The following is a 15619-nucleotide window of genomic DNA, read 5'->3' as shown; positions in this document are numbered from 1 at the left end:
TATAAAAAATATATATTACATATAAATATATATTATATTATATATAAATTTTTATATATAAAAAATATATATTAAAAAATATAAAGGAAGACCCCAGGTGAGGGTCTGGGGGTCCATGGCTGGCCCTGAGGCAGCCCCATCCCTGGGCATGGCTGGGAGGGATGCTGTGCTGGGTGTTTTGGGCACAGGGAGGTGTGTGTCCATCATGGCTTGATCCTGTTCCCAGGGTCCACCAGCATCCCCTCTGCTCCACTCTGGTTTGGAACCAAGGTTACAGCACCCAGTGTCCTGGTACCACCAAAACCATGACCTTGGCCAAGACCCAAAACCTCAGTTGGGGCAGAGTTAAGGTTATTTTGCAGAGCTGCGTGCTGCCTGCCAGACAGCTGGTGCCCATCCTGGGCCTTTCTGGGCAGGGGGTGGTTTTGGAAAGGGGGTCTGGGGTGTTGCGGGCAGCAGAGGCAGGAGGTGAGCAGGCAGGTCACAGCTGGGGCCGGCAGAGCCTGAAGGAGCGGCACTGCCTCCACCCCATGTGTCCAGGCATGCACATACATGTCAGGGCATGTGTTTGTACATGTGTGTGCGCAGTCCCAGCATCACAACATCTCCTTTGAGCTGTCTACTTTCTTCTAGTCCCAGGTCCCACATAGAGCCAGCCAGGGAGCAGTGTGGCCCTTTGCATGCCCCCCGCACCCCCTCCTGGCTGCACCCCCACTTCCCACAGCCTTTAGCCGGCAGTTTCCCAGCTCAGCAGCATGCAAAGAGCAGGCAAGAGGGCTCCGTGCCCCCCTGCACATCCCCCTGGGCCCAGCTGGGGGGTCCCAGGTCTCTGACAGGAGCAGGTAGGGGAGTGCTGGGAGCCTGGCAGTGGCCAGGCTGGGCAGTGCCAGGCTGGGGTGTCCCCCCCGTGCTGCTCCTCGCATCCAGCCGGCTGCGTGGGGAGGGGGAGTGGAGGGTGGAGCCTCCCATATTACCAGATCCAGGAGCTGTAACATTCAGTCTCACAGAGAGATAGAGCCCATCAGCACTGGGCAGGGACAGCGAGGTGGGGGGGACAGCCAGAGCTGGGTGGGCACGAGGAGTGGGTTGGGGTGACCTGAGTGGGACTAAGCACCCACTGCGGGAAACGGTCTCAGAGGGAGCCAGGAGCAGGACAGGGCTGGGAAGGAGCAGTGAAGAGGGGTTAGGGGGAGGAAGGTGCTGGGCCGCCCCTGGGAGCCGGGGTCCTGATGCAGCCCCCCACCTGCAGGGCCATGCAGAAGGAGCTCGGCTGTCCCCCACCCCTAGGGGACTGAGCTGGGACACTGTGGACAGGGCAGCACAGGGTTGGATACAGCTATGGGGGGCCCATGGCAGCCCCCCGGCACTCGCATGCTGCTGGTCCTGCTGCTCACACTCCCGATGCTTCGGGTAAGTGTCCTCAGGGAGGACGGGACTGCGGTGGGGAGAAGGGTGGGCAGCGAGTGTGGGGGTCCCTGTCTGTGACAGCTGCTTCGGGGTCTGGCCAGCCCTGGGGGGTGCTATGTCCTAGTCAGGGGTCAGATCTCCCCCAGGACATCCCCATCCCTGTCCCCATCCCTCCCACTGTCTGACCCAGGGGTGATGTCGAGCCACAGCCCTGCGAGCTGCTGGCACTGCTGCACCCACTCGGGTGCTTTCGTCGCCACTTCTGGGGGAGGATTTGCTCACACGCAGCGCAGGGACGGGCAGCGAGGGAGGTGGGTGATGCTGGGACCCCCCTGCGCTCCCCAGGGCTGGGACAGCGCTCGGGGTCCGGCCAGCGCAGCCGGCAAAGCTCCCGTGGGGTTCAGCTCCAGGGGCTGCTCCAGGACATCCCCCAGGAGGGTGACCTGTGCCCTGCCTCGGGGACAGTCCCCTCCATCCCCACGTGGGTGCTGGTGGGGCCTTTGCTCACATCGCCCTACACACCTCGAAGGAGCCCCAAACCCCAAGGGCCTGGGGGAGCATCCACAGGCAGAAGGTTGGGATGGCTGGAGGGTGCAGGGGGCAAGGACCATGCGTGGGGTGCTCCCCATCCTCGGGCAGACCCATGGGGACAGCTGGCACCAAGCCCTCATTGAAATGGGGGGGACATGGAGCAGTTGTGCTGCCGGAGCAATGCACGGTGAGTCTGGCAGCCACGCCTGCAAACCCATCCTGAACTTGTCAAATTGCTTCCATGGCAAACTCCGGAGGGTGGAGGACTCAGGCCGGAGAGGGCTTTGGCTCAGCGTTTCTCTGCAAAGCCTTCAGGATTTCTCCCAGCCATGCTTCGCTCCACAAGCTCTTTAGCTCACATGGAGACTGAATAATGGAAAGGAAAAGAAAATGAAGAGAAAGGGAAGGGGGGAAAAGGAAGGGAAAAAAGGAAAGGACAAAGAAAGAGGAAAAAAAGAAAACAAAAAGGAAGGGAAGGGAAGGGAAGGGAAGGGAAGGGAAGGGAAGGGAAGGGAAGGGAAGGGAAGGGAAGGGAAGGGAAGGGAAGGGAAGGGAAGGGAAGGGAAGGGAAGGGAAGGGAAGGGAAGGGAAGGGAAGGGAAGGGAAGGGAAGGGAAGGGAAGGGAAGGGAAGGGAAGGGAAGGGAAATAAAAAGAGAGGGAAAGGGGAAAGAGCAGGGAAAGCAAGCAGGGCTGGGGGAGTGCTGGAGGCTTTGAGGTCTTTATAAGAAAAGCGATGTCATCAGGCCCCTTCCCAGATGGGGAAACTGAGGCACGGCAAGGAGTTGCCTGCCCTGAAGCAAGCTCTGAAGGGAGCACTGCACATTACCTACTCCAGTGCTCCAGCAGCCAGGCTGTTACCATAAATAGTAAAAACCAGCCACTTTGCAGCTAAAAGGGTCTGTGGCACCTCTGCCTGGTCCAGGTCCTTCATCACTACAATGAAGTAGTGTGCTTTCTCGGTGCTGTGCCCAGCAGCCATCACCAAAACGCATTTTGCAGACCAGGAATTTCCTTGTAAATCTCATGTTCAGCAGAAAAAGGAAACAAAATGTCCTGGGGGAAGTGAAGGGACCCCAGAGAAGTGGCTGTACAGTGACCAGGACAAGGCAGAGAAGGACATGGCTCAGCCAAGCGATGCTTTAGTGCCCCACACTTCCCTCCAGTCCCTGGGTCCACTTGCCCACCCTCATCCCTCTATTTGTCCAGCTTTTACATCTCTGTCCACACATCTAAAATCAGCAACCAAATCCCATGTCTTGGCCCAAAAACCCTGCCCCAGACATGTCCTGTGTCTGGATGCTGCAGCCCCCACCACATCCCGCCATGGGCATGGATGCTTGGGAATGGGCATGCAAAATTCATGGCCTGCTCTCAGTTCAGCCTCAGTCTCCCGGCTCTCCAGCTGGAAGCCAAGGAGACAAAGTCAAAAATGGGGATTCCTGGGCAGCCCTATCCCAGGGTGCTGAGCCACCACATCCCTTGCATTTTGGGGAGCTGAGGGCTTGAGGCATACTCCTTGGTGTTCCAGCACTCCTGCTAGCAAACCCAAAAGCTGTAAGGAGGTCAGCGTGCCCATTTTGCAGCATCTCCCCAACGAGCTGGGGAACTCTGATGGCTGTTGCTGGTGCCTGCAATTAAAATACACAAGCCCGAACGTGAGAAAACACACGTGAGCAAAATCCAGCCAGCCAGGGAAGGATTAGATATACCTGAATAGGTGGTTTTCTCAAATCTCTAATTACATGGTTTTCTTGCTCAGGCTTTGAACGTGCTCGCCTCTGCCCTGCTGATGGGGTTGGCCCCTCCGTCTGTAAGCTCAGCTCCTCTGCGTGACGCTTGCATCTTGGCGGAGCAGTGCCCTTAAGCCTCACACGCTTTCAGAGGGAATTAGAAATAATTGCAGTGGTTCTTTGTGGTGTTTACAAGGAACCAGTGGAAAGCTAAGGAAATGTCAAGGTCCAAAAGCACAGTTACATAGATAGGCTCTCTCCTGGGGCTGGCTGCAGCAGAAATAGTGAATATTGGCTGGTACCCTGCCTGCTCAGGTCTCCTAATGCCTGGGATCCTGCTGTCTGCCCTTTCCCCCCTCTCAAGGTGCGAGCGACTCATCCCGACTGCTCCATCATCCTCTATTTCCAAGAGCAAAAAGCTGAATGTCTGGAGATCATCAGGAGTGAAAGCCAAACGCCAGCAACCCCTGGACCCCCTGGGCAGCAAGGTGAGTGCGAGCTCAGGAGGAGGGGGAAGATTTGCTAAGGGGGTCTTTGGAGGATGATCCATGGTAGGGGGGCTGCAGAGCACACATGGATGCAGAAAAACAGGTATTTTCAGGAAAATGGAGAGCAGGACCGAAGCAAAGGCTGAGGAGCATCCCTGGAGAACCCCAAAAAAATGCTGCTGCAGAGAGAGAGGGAGGGTTGAGATCGCAGTCAGAGGGTACAGGTGGGCTGAGGGATGCAAACAGCCACAGGGGCTGAGTCCCCCCCGATTTACAGCATCTGGCAGTGATGGTGTGGTCTGTGCCCTGAGCAGAGCCTCCTGCCTCACTCCCATCCTGCCTGCACCGACACTCCAGGGCCAGGCAGGGCTGTGGGCACAGGCAATGCAGAGCCCTGGCTGTCAGCACGAGTGTTGCATGGTGCGTGTCACCACTTCATGCCTTCTTGCCTTCCTAATTCAGTTAGTTTTAGTGCTAAACATGTTTTGAGCAACTTAATTTTTACATATCTGGGACTTTTAAACCAATTAACTAACTGAAAAACAGTTTTAAAGTGCTGCTTTTGTACATTTTTGTTTAATTGCATTTCAATTTCCATCCAAAAGCAGCTTGGCTCAAAATCTGGGTAAAAATTATCACCTAGTGAATAAGAAATGCGTCATTCAATGGGTTTCATCCAATACAAATGTAGGAATGAAGCATCTCAATAAATGCATGTTAAGGTGCATAATTGCTTAAGTAACTGTGCAGAGATGTAACGTATCATCCAGCTTAGCAGGGAAAAGCCAAGTTGATTGGAAAAAGTCCGTTTTGCAGCCCAGATCATGCCAGCCAGGGGGAAGGAATCTCACTGTAGGAAAATAACCAAAAGACATGAATGCATAATTAAAATCAGTATTTAATCCCAGGTTTCCGGCTTGGCTGCTGCCTCTGCTGTCCACCTGAACTGAATTTATCCCTTCCCCCTCGCTTGCTTGTGCCAGCATGGGGAGGGACCTGCAGCACGAGTGGCATGAAGTGACGATGAGGAGGAAGGCTTAGGTGCCCTGAACATGGTGGCAATATAGAGTGAAGGTGCAGGACAGGGACCTCAGGCTTCACCATTCTGCTGGGGAACCCACTGTGGGGCCCTAAAACTGGTTAGAGATCATGTTTGCAGTGTTTTCACTTCAAAATCTGCTCTGGTTCTCACAGCATTTAATGCTCTGGAATAGCCGGGAAGAAATAACTTGCTGGTGAGGCTCAAGTGATCTCTTTTGGTGGTCTCCAGATACCAGTTAAAGCAGAAAGAAATAGGGAGGCAGCCCTGGCAGGTCTGCATATAATTAACCAGTAGAAAGGCTGAGCAGGAGCTTCCCATCAAACTGCATTTTGAGGGGAAAAATGCTCTTTTCAGCCACATCAAGGAGAACATCACAAGGATAATATTGACCTTGGGGATGTTTCAGCCCCCCACTGGGAAAACTGGAATAAAGCAGGTTGCTGTGGGTTGATCCAAACCGAACACCTCAGGCTGCTGGGCTACACTGGCTGGGAACCCAGGGACAGGGGACAGCGTGAAGATGTGGTGGCCCCTGGGGACCAACAATGCAGGGACACTGAAGGCACAGCTCTGCCTGCGAGGTGGGCAGTGAGACACCTTGACAGTTCCTTTCCTCATGTTTTTTTGCTCTGTCCCCCCAGAAGCTGCCTCCATCACTCTTCTCCATGGGAGGGTTGTTCCCCATTTTGCACACCTCTAAGAAATGGGGTTTTTTTAGATGCTGCAGCAGCCTGGGAGAGGGAAACAGAGTGGGAAGGGGGACTTAAACCTTTTCTCCCCATTCAAGTGGAGGGATGACTTTATTCCCTGGGATTGCACTGCAGAGCTGTGTGAATCCCAGCTCGATCCCTGTTCCACGGGCTGCTCCTCTGTCTCCCAACCAAGTGGTCCCACAGCACTCACTGTGCTGGAAGAGCTCGTTCATACAGCGAGAGGTGCCTTTATACACAGCGAGATGGCTCTGCCATACAGACACATCCAGATATTTTGCTCGGAGCCTAAGAAATGAAGCAACCACTCCGAGCAACAGTCCCAATAGCTGTGCTCTGTTCACTATACTCCAGAAAAAAAATTAAGATGTACCTTGACGTTGTAATGACAGCCCTGTAAATCCCTCCAAGCCTGGCCAGATACCTACAGACAGCTTTGCTGAAATCAGAGAAAACTAATTAGACTTGTCTGAGTGCACATTCCCTGACTGGGAATAGATGTGGCTCCAGGTTAATAATGTATATCTACAAGGTTAATAATGTACATGTGCAAGAAGGAGAACTGTCCTGGAAGTGTGATGTCTATGTCTTATCCCGGTGTGCTGCAGTGCTAATTCTTCAAGGCCCCACATCTGCTCGGCCGTGCTCATTTCCAAGGCAATTGAAGAGTCATTTAAAGATTAACTTAGTGCTAGAGAGAAAAGCAAAACATGTTTAAGCCAATTGCTCTCCAGCAAGTCTTGCAGTGCTTTCTCCTGTCCTCCTCCTTCGGGCTGGAGAGATGTCCTGAGCTGGGCCACCACGGCTGCTGGGTGCAGAAATCCACCATAAACCTTGCATTATTTTTAGATGCCACCAGGAAAGTCCTAGCCTTTCCCACAGCCTCATTCCCTGGAGTCTCCTCGCAGGAGCTCTGGGTCTGATGTAGCCCCAGGAAATACCAGGTCCTGTCGACGTGGGGCTAAAAGGAGATCTCAGCACTGGGGGAGGTCGTTCCCAGAACTGGAGCTGGGATGCTCCTAATTCCTGAGGGGGTACGGCATGGCCCTGTAGATCGGGTGACGGCTGGCCCCTCTCCGCTCTCGTGTTACATCTGCGCAGCCATGCCTGCTGGGGGCTGTGCCCCTGGACCGGGGGGGGGGGCTGTGTGTGTGTGTGTCCCCGGCACGTCCCTTCCCAGCGGCACTAACCGTCCCGTCCCTTCCCAGGCTGCCTGACTGAGTGGGATGGAGTGAGCTGCTGGTCAGCCGTGCCCGTCGGCCAGTCCCGAGCCGTCACCTGCCCTGACATTCTCCACATCTTCAAGAAGTCCAAAGGTGCAGTGCTCTGAATCCAGCCCAGACCGTTCATCCCCAGGGATGGAGGGCAGAGCTGCACCCACCCCTGCCTGCCTGGGATCCTTGTGCCACCCCAGCCCTTCCCACAGCTCCTGCCCCATCCAAAAGCTTGGCATATATTGCAATCCAAGCAGGGAACAGGCAAAAGCAGAGATGCAGGGTGCTGCCACGCCAGGGAAGTCCCCAAGCCCTTTCATCACCCAGTACCAAGCATCCCCTGTGGGTAGAGCACTTGGGGACCTCATCCTCCAACTGGGTGACACCAGGACACTCCTGTTGTTGCTCAGTGCTCTCTTTTCCCCATTCACACACCAGCTTAATGCTCCTGGCCTGCTCAGTACAGCTCCAAGCCACGCAGATGAAAAACACAGCATAAGATTATGATTATTTCAAGGCTGGACACTCTCCTGGGGTGGGCGCTGCTCCCCAGGGAGTCACTGCCTCCATCCATCTTGGAGGCAGTGGAGTGTGAAGGAGAGCACCCGACCGGCCCCCATGGCATCCGAGCGCTTCCTTGGCTGGGCATAATTGAAAAGGCAATGGAGGGTTGATAAATGCTGCTTTAGGGCAGAAACAGCTCAGGAGAGGCTTGCTGAAGCCCTCACAGGATTAAAAAGCCCCTGTTTAGCCTTAATTCCCTCCCAACGTGAGGATTCATGCTTGCTTTCACATCTTGCCTTAAGATGCTCTGGCACCTCCAGACAGAGCACCGGAGGGCAGAGATGTGATCGGGGTGGGCAGGATGGAGCAGCCAGGCCATTCGGGTACCACGCTGCTGTCACAGCTGGGATGCTGCTGCTGGGATTTAGGCTCCATTCCAGAGAGCAAGGTGCCATCCCCAGGCTGGACATTCTGGGGGTGCTGATGCAGAGGCGATGCCCGTGACTCTCATGAGGTCCCTTCTTGTTGCTGCAGCGCTGATCCAGAGGAACTGCACCGAGTCGGGGTGGAGCTTCCCCAGCCCTCCCTACTACAACGCCTGTGAGCTGGAGGCCATTGGCAACAATAATGACACCGAGGCCAAGGCAAGTGGATTCCCGGGGGCTGTGGGCCACCCTTCCTAGCATCACCCTACCTCACTTTGACCCATGACGATGGGCAATGAAACATGAAAATGCTCTCGGGAATATCTCATCAGCCTCATTCTTGTTGCTGGGCTGCCTGGAGGGATTTGAGCAAGGGCTGAGGCATCACCCTGTGACCTCCCTGCCCATTGCAGACCAGCACCTCCCAGTCCATGCTGCCTCACTCCGCTGGTGCTTTCCCTTCCAGAAAGGCTATTTTGTCACCATGAAGGTGCTTTACACCTGCGGCTACTCCACATCCCTGGCAGCCCTGTTCTTGGCCATCAGCATCTTCTCCTGCTTCAGGTAGGGCTCGGCGCTGGCTGCCCCGTGGGCTGCAGCTGGAGGAAAGCAGGGTAAATCATGAGCAGGGTAAATCCCCTCCCAGAGCAGCCAGACTCCATCCCTGCCAACACAGATAACCAGGGAGACCTGAGACAAATTGCAGCGTTGTCCTTTCCTGCTGACACACAGATTTTAAACCCTCAGATTGCCCTTTCAAGCTTAGTTTTTGCAGACCTCGCTGTGCTGCAGAAGGGTGCTCTCTGGAGGTGGCTGGAGGATGTTCCCCAGCACACCTCGTCTCCAGGCAGCAGCCTCGAGCACAGCACAACCCTGTCCTTCATGATTTCAAAGCAGGAAAACCTCCTCCAAGTCTTTGTGCTTGACCATGATCAACACATAGTCCCCTCAGCTGGGGTCCACCTAGGGAAGCAGCTCCCAAAGGAGAAGCTTCTCTGCCCATCTGCTCTCTCTGCTCCCTCCCTGGGCACAGCACATCTCTTCCTCCTGTAGGAAGCTGCATTGCACCAGGAATTCCATCCACATCCACTTCTTCACCTCCTTCATACTGCGCGGGGCTGCCGTGTTCATCAAGGACGCCGTCCTCTTCTCAGATGAGTCCATTGACCACTGCACGATGTCAACGGTAAGGTGCTGAGCCCCAGCACAGGGCACTGTGTGCTGATCTGGGGGGGTCTAGCTACATTTGCAGCAGATTTAGCACTGCAAAGAGGAGGGAGAGAGAGGCTGTGAACCTGAGGAGGAAAGGCTGGCTTGGGTGGACATCAGGAGGTCCACAACAGCATCTCTGCATGGGCCCTGTCTGCAGAGAACATGCTCTGCCCTCAGAGCTCTCCATGTTCTCAGAAAGACTCTTCCAGAGGGGTTAAAGCTCTGCACAACCCCATCAGCACCACGTACAAGCAAACAGGTCTCGCACCACTGGATGCGCAGATTTGGGCTTGTCAATAGAAGCAGAACTCCCTGCGTGCAGCCCAGATACAACACATGGGTTTCTAAAGGTCCTACGATAACGGCCTGCAGTCATCAGCCCCTGCTGCACAGGCAGAGCCAAAAATACTGCAGGTGACATGTGGGACCGGTGCAACATCCCTGGGGCTGTACTGAAAGACCATCACAGGTCTCCTCAAGCGGATGAATGAGGACATGGACTATCCCCTGTGCCCCCAGGACAGGCTCTGATGCCAGCCAGCACTGCTGAGCCTTTCCCCTTCCTCATGCTCACAGGTGAACTGCAAAGTAGCCATCACCTTCTTCCAGTACTCAGTCCTGGCCAACTTCTACTGGCTGCTGGTGGAGGGCATGTACCTGCAGACCCTACTGCTGCTCACCTTCACCTCCGACAAGAGGTACATCTGGTGGTACATCCTCATCGGCTGGGGTGAGTGCGGGGCCCCCCGGCACATCAGCCCCCCTCCAGTGAGGTCCCATTGACACAGACGGGGGGGTAGGCACCAGTTTTGGGGTGCCTGGAGTTGCTGCTCTGAGATCTGCCTGGCCAAAGGTCCACCATCACGGTGCTCCCCATGGCTGCTCTAGGCATGTGCCCCCACCCCAGCATCTCTCTGCATGGCCTTGTGCTCAGTGGGGCACCCACCAGCTCCCGCCAGCCCCTGGAGCTGGTCGGGCAGCATGGCCTGATCCTTGATTTCATGACATGTGTGCAAAATCACTCAAAGGGGAAACGCTTGCTAACAGCGACCAAAGGGACTCCGCAGCATCTGCTGCCGACCCATCCTGAACAGTCAGGTCCTACCTTCTCCCCACATCCACCAGGGGCTGGAAACACTCATCCCAGGTGACCAGATTAGATGCAAGAGCACACAGGGGGGCAGGAGGGTGGCCAGGAGGTGACACACAGACAAGCACATCACCTTCAGTGGGCACCATCTCCTTTTAAAACCCGGAGAAGGAGGAAAGGCCTTCACCTTCCTGCTACCTGCAGAGCACCAGACCTGTCCCAGGCACGTGTTTTTCAGGACAAGGGATGGAGGGGAGGTACGGGGGCTCCCCAGAGAATTGGGGTGATTCCATATCCCTGCCTGGGTCCTGTTCTTGCAGGTGTCCCCATGCTTACGGTCTGCGTGTGGGTGGTCACCAGGCTGCAGTACGACAACCATGGGTAAGAACAGCCACCCCTCGTCTTTCTCCAGGCCAGCTTGGCCACGGGTGCCCCATACACATCCCAGGGGACAAACCTCTTGCATGGGAGGCTTAGGGAGGGGATAAGTGGGGCAGCACTTCATTTTAATGCTATTTCTATTTTCTGGTGGGACTGGTCCCTGTTGCAAGAGGTGCTGTGCAAACAGGGCAGGGCGCTGGGGGGCTGGCAGGGCAAGACCTGAGCTAGGAGGGTGCAAGTGGGTGGCAGAGCCATTTCCCCTCTCCCATAGGTGCTGGGACGACTACACCAGTCTCTACTGGTGGGTGATCAAGGCTCCCATCCTCCTGGCCATATTTGTGAGTATGTTCCCTGAGCATCCCGGCCCCAGAGCTGGGGGTCCCTCATGAACAGGGGCACCTGACCAGGGGTCTGTGCAGCACCTGAGGCATGCTGTCCCATGACAGGTGAACTTCCTCATCTTCCTCAATGTCACCAGGATGTTAGCGCAGAAGATCCGGTCCCCAGACATCAGCAAAAACTACAAGCAACAGTACATGTAAGGGCTAGCTCGGGCAAGGGGGAGCTCCCCTCACCCCGGTTTCTGAGGTCACCCAGGGCAGCAGGGACCCTTCCCTGGAGGAGCAGAGATGAGGACCATCCTTGGAGCCTCCAAGACCTGCCTTTCATGGAAAACCTATTTTGGGTTAAGATCAAGCTCTTGGGAAGGGCTTGTCTCACAGGGCAGCAGGACTCTCGCCTTCACCCAGGCCCTTGCTCATGTCACCACTCTCCACAGGAGGCTGACGAAGTCCACGCTGCTCCTCATCCCTCTTTTCGGGGTACACTATGTGGTGTTTGCACTCTTCCCCGAGCACATCGGTGTGGATGCCCGGCTGTACTTCGAGCTGGTTCTCGGCTCCTACCAGGTACAGACTGGGGAGATGGGTAGGCAAAAACCCCATGTACCCATCCTGTCCCATCCCAAGATCACACCAGGAGACCCTGGGATGTACAGCTGGGGCTTTGCAGTCTTTTGGGACACAAGGGACGTGGTCTGGTGAGAAACTTGCACTAATCTCATACCCCTACTGCCCGTGGGATAGGGTAAGAGGTGTGGGAGGATGCTAAATGCAGGAAGAAGATGAGCACGGAGGGATCCAGCCCCTTTCATCAGGTGAAATTTGCTCTTTCTGTCCTTTTCAGGGGTTCCTGGTGGCTCTGCTGTACTGCTTCCTGAATGGAGAGGTGAGTGCCCCCCAGCATCAACCCCCTGGGCACCACAGCCACACACATGGGCACACAGACACCCCCAGGGTGCACCCCAATGAGCACTGCATGCACACAACCATGCATGCGTGTACACGTGGGCATGCAGATGTGCACGGGGTCCCCACTCTCTTGCACCCCAAATCCTTTGTTGAGCCCAGGATGCAGCTCCTGCCCCTTCAGTGGGTGCTGGCGGGAGCCCCTGGGTGACAGCACCGGTCCATGTTGTCGGTTCAGGTCCAGGCTGAGATCAAGAGGAACTGGGGCAAGTGGCAGTCATCCATGGAGAGCAACGTCTTCAACCTGGCAACCCAAGACTTCACAGCATGACGAGGACAGCATTTGGGGGCAAATACTTCCCTGAGGACAGTGGTGGTGGCGGTGCAGCTCCACAGCTATGGTTCCAGAAACGCAATAAAAAGGATTTTGTAGGTTCTGGGTCTGGCATCCTCAGAGGGTGGTGTGAAAGGCCGTTGCGAAAGGCTCTGCCTGCTCGTGTACTGGCATCTCTTGTTGATCCATGATGGTTTCTCACCTGCCCAAAGCTCCCTTCGTGGTTTGGTCAGTGTTTTAGGAAAAGGGAAGAGAGACTCTCCACCTTTTTTGCCCCAGGACTGAGTAGGAAACGTAAATATCATTTCACAAAGGACATCTGGCATTTTTCATTTGGCACTGGAATGAAAACCGAAGTGGCCCCAGCGCTTTTTCACCTTCCTGCTTTGGTTTACGAAACTGTTTTCCTTATGGGAAGATGCCTAGACACAGCCCCCAGGAGCCATTCTGGGGGTGGGAGTAGCAAATTCAAAGACAGCTGAAAACTGACAGCTCTCTACATGAGACTCCCGATGGTTTCATGACTCAGATCCTCCCCTGCTTTCCAAAATGTTTCCCTTTCTCCCATGCCTGTTGCTTCAGCTGTGCTTGGTGCTGGGGAAGACGGTCCATCATCCTTGCCATGCCAGCTCCTAGGGGCTCTGCACCTCTCCCAGGGGCTCTGCACTGGAACGATGCGACAGTTTGCAAACAGTAGGACTCACTCGTCTTCACTGGGGATTCGTTTGCCTGGCACTAGCGAGGTTTTTGCCAAAAAAATCTTGTTCTGAAATCCAGAATCACTTTTCAGAGGTTTGCTTTGCTCTACAAACCCAGATGACTTGGTACCAGGCTTGCTAGAGGGTAGAAACCTGACAATATCTGCAAAGTCTGGAAATATTCCCGGGTTGGGGGGCGGGGGGGGGAATATCTGCTTTTTCCCTGTCTGGTGAAACAGCCAGGCTCTGGGCAAGGCCATGGAGGGGAGATGGAGGAGGAAAGCGAGGAAGAGCACAAGATAGGTGCAAAATGGGCTGTGCCAGATGCGCTGAGGTGCTGCGTCCCCTCCAGGTCGGAGCTGCCACCACCATGCCACAGCCTGGCCCTGTTCACTCCCATAAGCATCATTTCCCCTCCCTGGGCAGAGCTCCTGCCTTGGCAAACGCTGTCTCCAGGAGCAAGAAAGGCCTCGAATGCCCTTTCCCTAAACCTCCTGGCCTCTCCCATGTTCCCAAGACCCAAGCCACCCGATCTCAGCAGAGTTTCTCACACTTCCTGTAATTTCTTCATGTAGCCACATGTCCTTCCTTAAATAAAACCCATGTGTTGGCCCTTTTCCAGACTGCATGATCTCCAGAGATCCTGTCTGGTCTCACAAAGAGGCGTTGAGAGGGAAACAGAGCCCCAGACTTGATTTGAGGTAAGATGGAAGATGCTTCGTTAAACAACCCCCCAGGCCAGCAACACCCTGCATCGCCAACCAGGAAACCTCCAGAGGAGCACAGCAACTGCCAAATAAATGCCTGCCTGCGGCCACGAAGAACCCACAGGTGAATAAACATCTCTCTCCATCATTAGCAAGGAAGATGCTGTTTTGGCGGGGATGTGAGGCAGACAGAGCAGCAGCTTGCACCAGGGCTGGGGATGCTCAGTGGGAATGTCACAGTTGCCATAAAGCTTTGAAAATCACCGGGGTTTGCATTCATTTTCAGCTGGAAATGGGTTTTTCTGGGTGCTAAGCTAGCACCCTAAATGACCTGCTGGGGTTTGCTGGGCACTGATCCCGTGGCCTCCACAGTGCGCGGCAGAGCCTGCAAGGGCGGGAGCCCACCATGGGTGCAGGAGGGCTGATGTGCCACCGCCGCCAGGCCTGTGTGTCCCGTTCAGTCTGCAGAAATGGTTTTCAAAAGGGTTCACTGCATCTGTCGTGTGGGCCGTGCTCTACAGCCACATATTTGGGGTAGCCGAGCCCAGGCAGAGCAGGGCCAGGTTTTCCCCGTCTCCCCTCCAGCGTGGCCCAAGGTGCCATGGTAGCCTGGCATCCCCATCACTCACCCTGTCCTGGGGGTCCCTTGTCCTCCCCTCGGGCAGAGGGGTGTCCAGGAGAAGGGGGGTGTTTTGCCTGGAGCCGGTGGGTGGCACTGCGGCCCCGCAATGCCACCTTGGGCGCTGACATCGGATCCAGGGTGTCAGCCCCGGAGCGCACAGTGTCCCCACGCAGACTGCCCTGGACACAAGGCTCAGCCGGCGTGGAGGGACCCCGGCACGTCCCAGGGGCTGCCAGCTGCTGGGCCTGGGTGCCAGCACCCAATGACTCTACTCGGGGCCCTGAGAGCACCCAGGGAGTAAGGTAAGGGGGCCATGCTGCTTTGGGGGAGCGTGCGCCCAGCTCCGCACATGTCCCAGGGCTTCAGCAAGAGCTGGGACCTCCCAGGGTATCCCTCTGCAGCCCTGGCCAGGTGAGGGTTAATCAGCGATGGGGATGGGAATCGGGGAGAGCTGTGCCTTTGCCTGTTGCTTCTTTCCCTGCCTGCATCCCCTGCTCCTCCAGGGGCTGCCAGGCCACCCTGCTTGGGTGCCAAGGGTGCCCCCGATGTCAGCGCCTGCACCTGCTCTTTCATCCCTGCTCCGGGAAGTTCCTGGTGCTTCGGCTCAGGGATTTCTCCCTGCAAATGTTCCTTCCCCACGCCCCGGCTCGCTGGGGCAGCTTGTTTCCACCCTGCTCTGTGCAGGCAGCTCTGACTCTGCCCAGCTCCTGCCTGCACAGAGAACAGCCAGAGCTTGGCCCCACAGAACCACCGTGGATGTAGCCAGCCCCACAGCAGGGTGAGGGTCTGGATGCGCCCAGCACCAGCGGCTTCAGGGAAGGGTGCAAGCCAAGGCACCTGAAACACCCTAGGGTCCCACAGGCTATGCCAAGCACTGCCTTTATCCCCCGCTGTCACCCCAAGGGCATGGTTTTGGCACCCAAATTAGCATTGAGAGTACCCCTGGGTACCCCAAGCTCCCATTCGGGTTGGGATTTAGCTGGTTTTGCAGGCAGAGCTGTGCCCTTGTGCCAGCCCAGTGCCTGGCTGGGCACCCCAGGGTGGCCCCCAGCTTCAGAAGGGCAGGAGCGACATCCCAGGGTTTCCACCCTCCTGTGACTCACCACAGGTTTGCTCTAGGCTATAGGCAAAGGGAAAAAAGACCAGCGCAGCTTGCACAGGCTTTCCAGCGGTGCCAAGGCCGGGTTTGGGGCAGCTGGCAGCTGATGGGACCCACTAATCATTCCCTGAATTTCCTGCTGTGACCAACAGAGCATGTGGAAAGTGCCCACAGCCA

The 15619-nt window shown here is 55.9% G+C and overlaps 1 protein-coding gene across 1 annotated transcript; it reads left to right on the top strand.

The window, feature by feature from the left end:
- Positions 1-1211: 1211 nt before the first annotated feature.
- LOC141953404 (vasoactive intestinal polypeptide receptor 1-like) lies at positions 1212-12313 on the top strand. The gene is made up of 13 exons (XM_074891943.1): positions 1212-1410; positions 4034-4157; positions 7118-7225; positions 8162-8271; positions 8519-8616; positions 9106-9238; positions 9841-9994; positions 10675-10735; positions 11007-11073; positions 11182-11273; positions 11514-11643; positions 11921-11962; positions 12221-12313. Exons 1-13 carry the CDS (start codon positions 1339-1341, stop codon positions 12311-12313), a joined length of 1284 nt encoding a protein of 427 aa, XP_074748044.1. The 5' UTR covers positions 1212-1338.
- Positions 12314-15619: the final 3306 nt, after the last annotated feature.

The sequence above is a fragment of the Strix uralensis genome, chromosome 22 (assembly GCF_047716275.1).
Source record: "Strix uralensis isolate ZFMK-TIS-50842 chromosome 22, bStrUra1, whole genome shotgun sequence".
Classification (NCBI taxonomy): domain Eukaryota; kingdom Metazoa; phylum Chordata; class Aves; order Strigiformes; family Strigidae; genus Strix; species Strix uralensis.
This window is presented reverse-complemented; position numbering and strand designations above follow the sequence as displayed.